Consider the following 10,094-nt stretch of genomic DNA (forward strand, 5'->3'; position numbering starts at 1 on the left):
TTCGGGCCAAATCTTATATCGGTGTGAATCTTACGACAAGTTGAGTAATAAATAATACACAGAAAAAAAAGGAAAAAACATTTTTAGAAAGGACACTTCTTCATTATACCACCTTCTTCTCTTTCTGCTTCTTCCACGCACACTCCTTCTTCTTCTCCCTCTCTTTCTCTCTCTCCCTCTCCCTCTCTCTCTTGGGCTTCGCTGCTTCAGATCTCGCAGCGTCACAGAGTCTCGCCCTCTCTCACCTTTCCACATTCCACATTCTCATCTCATCTACATCCACAACAATCATGGCTGCAAATGCCCCCATCACCATGAAAGAAGCATTAACGGTTCGTTCATTTTCGAAATTCCGTCTTTCAGATCTCATTTCTAAACAGCATTGTTACATTTTTCTTTTTAATTTCCGAATTTATCTATTTAATTAATTAATTATTTATTTTCACTTTTTGAATTTTTGTTTTTGTTGTTGTTGTAGTTGGGAAGCGTTGGAATCAATCCGCAATTCATCACCTTCACTCACGTGACGATGGAATCGGATAAGTTTATATGTGTTAGGGAAACTGCTCCTTCGAACAGTGTTGTTATGATTGATATGAATATGCCAATGCAGCCTTTGAGACGACCTATCACTGCTGATTCTGCTCTTATGAACCCTAATACCAGAATTCTCGCTCTTAAAGGTAACCATTTAATGCTCCGATTTGTAATGTGATTAATGATTAGCTTTGTAGATCTTAAAATTCTGATGGACAATGATATGGATAGCTGTAGAATGTAGATTTGATGTGTAATGAATGTGGTTTTCTCAATGCAGCTCAAGTTCCTGGAACTACTCAGGATCATTTGCAAGTATTTAACATTGAAACAAAAACGAAGATGAAATCACATCAAATGACCCAGCAGGTATGGATTTGTTCATGGTTTTGATGTTTGTGTCTTTGATGTGTTGGATTGTATATGCGATATGTGATTATTATTATTAATTATCACGTGTTCAATTTCCTTTAGGTTGTGTTTTGGAAGTGGATAACCCCGAAGATGTTAGGCATAGTCACTCAGTCATCTGTGTATCATTGGTCAATAGAAGGTGAAAACACATTGTTCTTTTGCTCCTTTGTGCTTGTATTTCTATCTGAATATGATAGTGAATCATCTTATACTACTGGGACTTTTTGAACTGTAAATTTATTATTTTTATCATTCTCATTTCCAGGTGATGGTGAGCCAGTGAAGGTGTTTGACCGAACAGCTAATCTGGCAAATAATCAGATCATCAATTATCGTTGTGATCCTAGTGAAAAGTGGTTGGTTTTGATTGGAATTGCTCCTGGTTCTCCTGAGGTATGTGTTTCCTTTCCTATAGCAACTTTCCCCTCCTCGCACTTTTGACTTATCTGTGATTCCCCTTATATCCATGTGTTTGTGTGTTAGTTGACTTACTAATAATATAAGTTGCAAAATTTGTTATATCAAGGGTCTACATGGCTGTTAATCTTTATTTATATGCCTGGGCATACACTTGTGCAAATTCTAGGATTGTAACAAATTGCCCATCCCTCATTCTCACCTCAATATGTTATGCACTAGGAAGATATTTGTGATGGGTGCATGCATGGAATATGTTATAAAATATACCTCATTAGCATGTTTATGAATTACACACTGAAGCGCTCAAGAAAAATTAATACTTCAATTTGTAAATAATTTGATTTGATGATTTTCATTTTACTTTACATCTATTGTCGTTTCTATGCGTAGTTTATACAATGTTAATGTTAAGATATTATAATATCAATGTTTTCATATGACATAAATTTACATGAGTTTGTTTTCCTTCTTATTCAATTGATGGTTCAAATCTGTATTTTCCTATGATCAATTCATTTTCATATGATTTTTAACTGATCTTGCTTAGGTCACACATTACATATATTTTTTCCATTTTTCCATTTTGATGTTTTTCCTTATTATGTGCACTAAATACAAAGTTTCACGACTTGTGGTACTCTTGTTTTTCAAGCTATTTTTAAAATGTTATCCTCCAACTCTTTTCCATACCTTATTATTGATTTTTTTTTTTATAAATTAACTGGTTGTTTACTTATATTTTAGCATTTGAAATTGTGCACTTCTTTCTCCGTTGTCTTTTCCCTGATTAAAAGCTTCTGAATGTTTCAACTTTTGCCATGATTCAGATTCTAGAGCATCAAGGCTCCTGAAATCACTAATTGTTGGAGTAATGTTATTTTATTTTTCTGGTTATAGAGACCACAACTTGTAAAAGGAAACATGCAACTATTTGCAGTGGATCAACAACGAAGTCAGGCTCTTGAAGCACATGCTGCCTCATTTGCCACATTTAGAGTACTTCTATCTTCTTTGTGATTCATTTATATTTATTGCAACTTTGTGGCTTGTAGGTTGAATGTTTTTTGGTGTTATAATTAATGCAACTTGCAGGTTACTGGAAATGACAAGGATTCGATTCTTATTTGTTTTGCATCCAAGACCATCAATGCTGGACAGGTTACATCAAAGATGCATGTCATTGAACTTGGTGCCCAGCCAGGTACAAGCATCGCTAGATTTTGCATTATCAATCAAATGGTACATTCCTATATGGTATAAAAATTAAAAAGAAAATAGGGATTTTAATTTACTTAATTAATAAAATATGAGATAATGGATATGAAGTGGCTGAAATTTAGAATAATTAAATATCATAAATATATGAACACCCTCCTTTCCAAATGGGGTAAAAATATTTTTCACACAGACCAACACAAGATACTGTTGTAAAACATCCACGAAGTGTCTATTATTTGGATACACTCTTGCCTCCTTCTTATGTTTTTCTTGCCACCTTTTGTATATTGTGGTGTTTGTTATCAGGCAAACCATCGTTTACTAAAAAACAAGCAGATCTGTTCTTTCCTCCAGACTTTGCCGATGACTTTCCTGTATCAATGCAGGTATAAGTATAAACTTCATTTAGGATTCTCAATTTCCAAAAGATATTATGTTAAATATTTAATTTGTTTTTATTGTGCAGATTTCAAACAAATATGGCTTGATATATGTTATCACAAAACTTGGGCTTTTATTTGTCTATGATATGGAGACGGCCACTGCAGTTTACAGAAATCGAATCAGTCCCGATCCTATATTTTTGACCTCAGAAGCATCATCGGCAGGAGGATTTTATGCCATAAATAGACGTGGCCAAGTATTGCTTGCTACTGTGAATGAGGCAACCATTGTACCTTTTGTTAGTGGCCAGGTATTTTATGTGTTACACTGGTTTTAATTAAATGGGAATGCTTTTCTTTGTATCTACTACTTAATATGTTTTGGGCATTTTGCAGTTAAACAATTTGGAACTTGCTGTTAATCTTGCTAAAAGAGGAAACCTCCCTGGTGCAGAAGAATTGGTAACTTGACGATAATATTTTTCGTTCCATGTCTACTGTCTTGATAGATTGTAGTTGTTCTTAAAGTGTTTCAGGATTATGGTTCATAATAGAACAATTATTAGCAAGGATATTAACATAGAAGTACAAGAAAATGATTGAACCATATATTATTTATTATGTGGCATTTGCTTGCATAAATGTTTTTTTCAAAGTACCAGCATGGGCACTTGACAATTTGAATCTCACTATAGTGAAATTTGATCAAAAGCATGTAAATAAAAGGTTTATGTTGGTGAAATATAATATACGCCCAGTAAATATATTTTATGCACTTTCTACTTTGATTTCACTTACATTATGTTGGCATAAAGTTTGTCCAAACCACCACTTTTATCCTCCTTAGCTAACTTGACCCATGAAAAAATGGTTTTCTTTTTTTTATTCCCCACTTAGTGACTGTAAAAGTTCTCTTTTTTTTTTTTCAGGTTGTTCAGCGTTTTCAAGAATTATTTGCTCAGACCAAGTATAAGGAAGCTGCAGAGCTTGCTGCAGAGTCACCACGAGGAATACTTCGTACTCCTGATACAGTTGCTAAATTTCAGGTATGCGTCGTGTTAAAATATTGATACATTTATATTTTGTTGTTTTTTGTCAAGTTAATGGATTTGGTTTGGGGTGTGCCCTGTGAAATTTGGCCTCAGTAATATGGGAGCTTAATATGCTCTTATTTGCCTCTGTAATTTGCTTCAGAGTGTACCTGTGCAAGCTGGGCAAACACCACCACTGTTGCAATACTTTGGAACTCTGTTAACCAGGGGTAAACTCAACGCTTTTGAGTCGTTGGAACTGTCACGACTTGTCGTAAATCAGAACAAAAAAAATCTCTTGGAAAATTGGCTAGCAGAGGACAAACTGGAATGCAGCGAGGAGCTTGGTGACCTTGTAAAGGTGCTGACAGAAATTTAAATTGATTTTCACTTTTCCAGTTGACTTGTTAATTTAACTTTTTGAAGGTTTGTGGAAGGAGTATCTAACTGTCATTTTTTTCTTCAGGAAATTCATTTTATGTTTGCTGATTTGTTTTTTATACTTTTTTTCTTTTGCCTTCCTAATTTGTATAAGGCTTGCATATAATGCAGACAGTGGATAATGACCTTGCACTGAAAATCTATATTAAAGCTAGAGCTACACCAAAAGTTGTTGCAGCTTTTGCGGAGAGGAGGGAATTTGACAAGATCCTGATTTATTCCAAGCAGGTAATGTTTTATTAGGCTAAGTAGAATCATAAAGTTTGTAATTTCATTCATATATCATTGTCTCATTTACCACAGTTTAAATTTTTGTTTTGTTTTGTAGTATATTTCTGATGTATTCTTTCTTTTTCTTTGCTGAAGGTTGGATATACACCTGATTACATGTTCCTTCTGCAAACAATTTTACGGACAGACCCACAGGTAAGCTGGTTATTTCTGAACAAAATTGATTCACTGATGCCACACCTTCTGAGTTGCTTCATCTTTATGATCTAGTGATTTTTGTTCTAAAGTTTGAGCATACCAGAACTAGCTTAAAATAGTAGCTCCTTGTGAATGGAATTTGAATGAGTTCAAATTGGAAATAGTTGGTTTGTTCATGCTTATGAACTGTCCTTTCAACAACATTTATATCCCGCTAATCCACTCTGAATTGTGTCTTTTTTTACCATCATTGTTGTTGTTTTTATTTATGGTGTAGCATATTTTGAAACTTGCTTGATTGCAGGGTGCTGTAAATTTTGCTCTCATGATGTCTCAAATGGAGGGAGGTTGTCCTGTTGACTACAACACAATAACTGATCTCTTTCTTCAGGTTTATTTGCAATTTACCGTTATAGTTTGAACTTTGAATGATGCCTGGTTAGTTGTGCTCATAATGTTTGCAATTCAGATGTAAGATAAAAAATGCAGAATCATGTATACAACCTTTATTCTTTTCTTTACATGAAGTTCATTTTGAATAATTTAAAATGAGAAATGCTAATAATGATGTGAAACCATTCCCTTCTATGTTGAAGCTGCCTTTAGTAATACTATTTGACAACATCTGGGTTTGGCCAACATATTTTCCTTTAATTTCAAGGAATGAGAATTATTTGTTAAAGCAAGAACCAACTTTATACACTTTTTAATTTTTATGCGCTGAAACTGTTGTTTATATATTTCTTATGATACTTGATAGAGGAATTTGATCCGCGAGGCAACAGCGTTTTTGTTGGATGTGCTGAAGCCAAACCTACCTGAACATGGATATCTTCAAACAAAGGTTCTTATATCTTATGTGCTGTTGTCTCTCACTCTGAACTCATAGTATTATATTTACTTTTTTAATATAAGTGACAATTTCTATGTATTATGTTTAGGTTCTGGAAATTAATCTTGTGACGTTTCCAAATGTTGCTGATGCTATATTGGCCAATGGCATGTTCAGTCATTATGATCGCCCACGCGTTGCACAACTCTGTGAAAAGGCTGGCCTTTTCATACGCGCTCTTCAGGTTCTTAGCTTCTAATGTTCTGATATCTAACTAATGTTCCCTTGTCTAAATAATTTCTTGAATCTTATTGTCTCGTGTCATTTGCAGCATTATAGTGAGCTGCCTGATATCAAACGTGTCATTGTGAATACGCATGCCATTGAGCCACAGGTTTGGATTATGACTGCTCGAATGTCCCAATCTATCATAAAGTTGTTTTAGATTCTTACCATATGATGTTTTTCAGGCTTTAGTTGAGTTCTTTGGAACCCTTTCTCGAGAATGGGCACTTGAGTGTATGAAAGATCTTTTACTGGTCAATCTTAGGGGCAATCTTCAGATAATTGTGCAGGTACTGCTTTTGGATGATGTGGCCATAAGATTTTCCTTTCTCCCCTGGATTCTATAAGCGATAAGTTGTTAATAAGATGATCTTGTGTGTGTGTCATTTGTAGACTGCTAAGGAATATTCCGAGCAGCTGGGAGTTGAAGCATGCATTAAACTCTTTGAGCAATTCAAATCCTATGAAGGACTATATTTTTTCTTGGGTTCTTACTTGAGCTCTAGGTATTTCTTATTGGAAAATGAACATGACCTTAGTTCACTATACAGTTTGCTTTGCTTTTCTACTTTTGTATCAATGATTGCAAATTTGGTTTTTGTTCTGTCTGTTATAGTGAGGATCCTGATATTCACTTCAAGTACATTGAATCCGCTGCTAAAACTGGACAAATTAAGGAGGTAGAGCGTGTGACTAGGGAATCAAACTTCTATGATGCTGAGAAGACAAAGAATTTTCTAATGGAGGCCAAGCTTCCAGATGCACGTCCATTGATTAATGTGTGTGATCGTTTTGGTTTTGTTCCAGATCTCACACATTATCTTTATACCAACAATATGCTTCGCTACATTGAAGGTTATGTCCAAAAGGTAACTTTGTTTTCAGGGTTGTATTTAATTTGTGATTCTTAGTGTATGGGTGTGTTTTAAATCTTCCTTAGCAAGTTTTAAAAGTGAGACCCAATTGTACTTCTTGCTTTTAGGTCAATCCTGGAAATGCTCCTCTAGTTGTAGGACAGTTGTTAGATGATGAATGCCCTGAAGATTTCATTAAAGGTCTCATACTTTCAGTTCGTTCACTTCTGCCTGTTGAGCCTTTAGTTGAAGAGTGTGAGAAGAGGTATGCTAGTTTTCTGTTCCTTTCTACTCCAGTAGCATTGCAAAAATTCTTTCCTAATTTCACCTTTTATGTATAGGAATCGTCTCCGCTTGCTGACTCAGTTCTTGGAGCATCTTGTGAGTGAAGGAAGCCAGGATGTACATGTACACAATGCCCTCGGTAAAATCATCATCGACAGCAACAACAATCCTGAGCATTTTCTCACAACCAACCCATATTATGATTCCCGTGTTGTTGGCAAATATTGTGAGAAGCGAGATCCTACTCTTGCTGTTGTTGCTTACCGAAGAGGGCAATGCGATGATGAGCTTGTTAATGTTACTAATAAAAATTCCTTGTTCAAACTCCAAGCGAGGTACATAGACTGCCCTTCATACGGAAGATATCATTGTATTTTATAATGCTAGTGCGAGGCACTCACTTTGTTTCCTTATGTTTGTATCAGATATGTTGTGGAAAGGATGGATGCTGACCTCTGGGAGAAAGTGCTTAATCCTGAGAATGAGTTTAGAAGACAGTTGATTGATCAAGTGGTGTCTACCGCTTTGCCTGAAAGCAAGAGTCCTGAACAAGTTTCAGCTGCAGTGAAAGCTTTTATGACTGCTGATCTTCCCCATGAGTTAATTGAGCTTCTTGAAAAGATTGTGCTACAAAATTCTGCGTTTAATGGAAACTTCAACCTGCAAAATTTGCTGATCCTCACTGCAATAAAGGCAGATCCTTCAAGAGTGATGGATTACATAAACAGGTTGGATAACTTTGATGGACCTGCAGTGGGGGAGGTGGCAGTGGAAGCCCAACTATATGAAGAAGCATTTACTATTTTCAAGAAATTTAATTTGAATGTTCAGGCTGTTAATGTTCTGCTAGATAACCTTCAGACTATTGATCGTGCTGTGGAGTTTGCTTTCCGGGTAGAAGAAGATGCCGTTTGGAGCCAGGTGGCTAAGGCACAACTAAGAGAAGGATTAGTAAGTGATGCAATTGAGTCATTCATTCGTGCAGATGATTCAACACATTTCTTAGAAGTTATAAAGGCTGCTGAAGATGGAGATGCATACCATGACCTGGTAAAGTACCTTCTCATGGTTAGGCAGAACACCAAAGAGCCCAAGGTGGACAGTGAGCTCATCTATGCCTATGCTAAGATTGATCGGCTTGGTGAAATTGAAGAATTGATATTGATGCCAAATGTTGCCAATTTACCAAATGTTGGAGACCGCTTGTATGATGATACTCTGTATGAGGCTGCAAAAATAATATTTGCTTTTATCTCTAACTGGGCTAAGTTAGCAGTCACATTGGTTAAGCTTCAACAGTTCCAGGGTGCTGTTGATGCTGCGAGGAAAGCAAACAGTTCAAAAACTTGGAAGGAAGTTTGTTTTGCCTGTGTTGATGCTGAGGAATTCCGCTTAGCTCAAATTTGTGGTCTCAATGTGATCATTCAGGTGATACTCTTTTTAGTATATAATTATGCATTTGAAATTTCATCTCACAAGGATTGGTTGTCCCAACTTCACTATGAGTCAATTGCACAAATTTTACACTATATTGGAAAAAATGTAATTGCAAGTTGAAGGATGTAAGTACTAGTAAATCCTGAAAGTATAAACTGAGTGACAGACAAACTGTAGATTGCTTTATCTAACTTTCTGTTTTCTGATTAATTACTGCATTGTTAGGTGGATGATTTGGAGGAGGTTAGTGAGTTTTATCAGAACAGGGGATGCTTCAATGAACTCATATCTCTAATGGAGAGTGGGCTAGGATTAGAGCGTGCACATATGGGTATCTTTACTGAATTGGGAGTTCTTTATGCAAGATATCGTCCCGAGAAACTTATGGAACACATTAAGTTGTTCTCAAGCCGGCTTAACATTCCAAAGGTTATTCGGGCATGCGATGAACAGCAACACTGGAAAGAACTTACATACTTATACATCCAATATGATGAGTTTGATAATGCTGCAACCACTGTAATGAATCACTCTCCTGATGCATGGGATCACATGCAATTCAAAGATATTATAGTTAAAGTTGCAAGTGTGGAACTCTACTATAAAGCTGTTCACTTCTACTTGCAAGAACATCCTGAAGTAATTAATGATCTTCTGAATGTGATTGCTCTTCGTGTGGACCATACTCGCGTAGTAGATATAATGCGGAAGGTTTGCATATCTCATTCCCGATGGTCAAATTCATACAATTTTAATGTTATTGATATAATTAATCAGCTTTAAATGTTCTATTTTAATATTGTTTATTTTGAGGTTTTTAGGGTGGCCATCTCAAATTGATCAAGCCATACATGGTCGCAGTCCAAAGCAATAATGTCTCTGCTGTCAATGAAGCACTAAATGAAATTTACGTTGAGGAAGAGGACTATGACAGACTTCGAGAATCAACAGATCTGCATGACAACTTTGATCAGATAGGTCTTGCGCAGAAGGTGAGTCCCACCTATCTTTTCATATTTTGGGAACTAACCAAATTTGAGATCCAAAAGTTACTGGAATATATATATTTTAATTTTTATTTGCTGGCTTCAACAATACAAATGAGCAGATTGAGAAGCATGAACTTCTTGAAATGAGGCGTGTTGCTGCATACATCTATAAGAAAGCAGGAAGATGGAAGCAATCCATTGCTTTGTCAAAGAAAGACAATCTTTACAAGGACTGTATGGAAACTTGCTCTCAATCTGGTGACCGTGAACTATCAGAGGATTTGCTTATCTACTTTATTGAGAAGGTGTTTATTTTGTCATTTTCCTTGAAATTATCAAACTCTGGCATTTTGAGATCAGATACTAACTAGATTAGGCTCTTTTGGTGAAGTGGAGAGTGGCTCCTGCTTCACTCTGAAATATCTTTGCTTCTTCCATTCTAGGCCGCCCACAATTGTTTTCTTCTACTTTTTTCTAGACTAGGTCTTTACTATTAATTTTTAACAAAGGAATAATTTTGATGTATTTTCAGGGGAAGA

The 10,094-nt window shown here is 35.8% G+C and overlaps 1 protein-coding gene across 1 annotated transcript in view; it reads left to right on the plus strand.

Annotated features, from left to right (window-relative positions):
• Positions 1 to 73: 73 nt before the first annotated feature.
• LOC101505351 (clathrin heavy chain 1) overlaps positions 74 to 10,094 on the plus strand; it is an 11,206-nt gene continuing 1,185 nt past the window's right edge. Inside the window, exons 1-27 of the mRNA XM_073368480.1 lie at positions 74 to 332; positions 479 to 683; positions 818 to 906; positions 1,012 to 1,090; positions 1,217 to 1,344; positions 2,269 to 2,367; positions 2,464 to 2,572; positions 2,896 to 2,975; positions 3,056 to 3,283; positions 3,369 to 3,434; positions 3,902 to 4,018; positions 4,167 to 4,364; positions 4,556 to 4,672; positions 4,811 to 4,870; positions 5,178 to 5,264; positions 5,634 to 5,717; positions 5,815 to 5,949; positions 6,037 to 6,099; positions 6,176 to 6,280; positions 6,384 to 6,496; positions 6,607 to 6,859; positions 6,973 to 7,109; positions 7,186 to 7,464; positions 7,555 to 8,557; positions 8,792 to 9,277; positions 9,388 to 9,558; positions 9,675 to 9,860. Coding sequence (XP_073224581.1) covers positions 291 to 332; positions 479 to 683; positions 818 to 906; positions 1,012 to 1,090; positions 1,217 to 1,344; positions 2,269 to 2,367; positions 2,464 to 2,572; positions 2,896 to 2,975; positions 3,056 to 3,283; positions 3,369 to 3,434; positions 3,902 to 4,018; positions 4,167 to 4,364; positions 4,556 to 4,672; positions 4,811 to 4,870; positions 5,178 to 5,264; positions 5,634 to 5,717; positions 5,815 to 5,949; positions 6,037 to 6,099; positions 6,176 to 6,280; positions 6,384 to 6,496; positions 6,607 to 6,859; positions 6,973 to 7,109; positions 7,186 to 7,464; positions 7,555 to 8,557; positions 8,792 to 9,277; positions 9,388 to 9,558; positions 9,675 to 9,860 — 4,719 coding nt within the window. The 5' untranslated portion in view covers positions 74 to 290. The remainder of the gene's footprint in view (positions 333 to 478; positions 684 to 817; positions 907 to 1,011; positions 1,091 to 1,216; positions 1,345 to 2,268; positions 2,368 to 2,463; positions 2,573 to 2,895; positions 2,976 to 3,055; positions 3,284 to 3,368; positions 3,435 to 3,901; positions 4,019 to 4,166; positions 4,365 to 4,555; positions 4,673 to 4,810; positions 4,871 to 5,177; positions 5,265 to 5,633; positions 5,718 to 5,814; positions 5,950 to 6,036; positions 6,100 to 6,175; positions 6,281 to 6,383; positions 6,497 to 6,606; positions 6,860 to 6,972; positions 7,110 to 7,185; positions 7,465 to 7,554; positions 8,558 to 8,791; positions 9,278 to 9,387; positions 9,559 to 9,674; positions 9,861 to 10,094) is intronic.

This window comes from Cicer arietinum, chromosome 5, assembly GCF_000331145.2.
Source record: "Cicer arietinum cultivar CDC Frontier isolate Library 1 chromosome 5, Cicar.CDCFrontier_v2.0, whole genome shotgun sequence".
Taxonomy (NCBI): Eukaryota; Viridiplantae; Streptophyta; class Magnoliopsida; order Fabales; family Fabaceae; genus Cicer; species Cicer arietinum.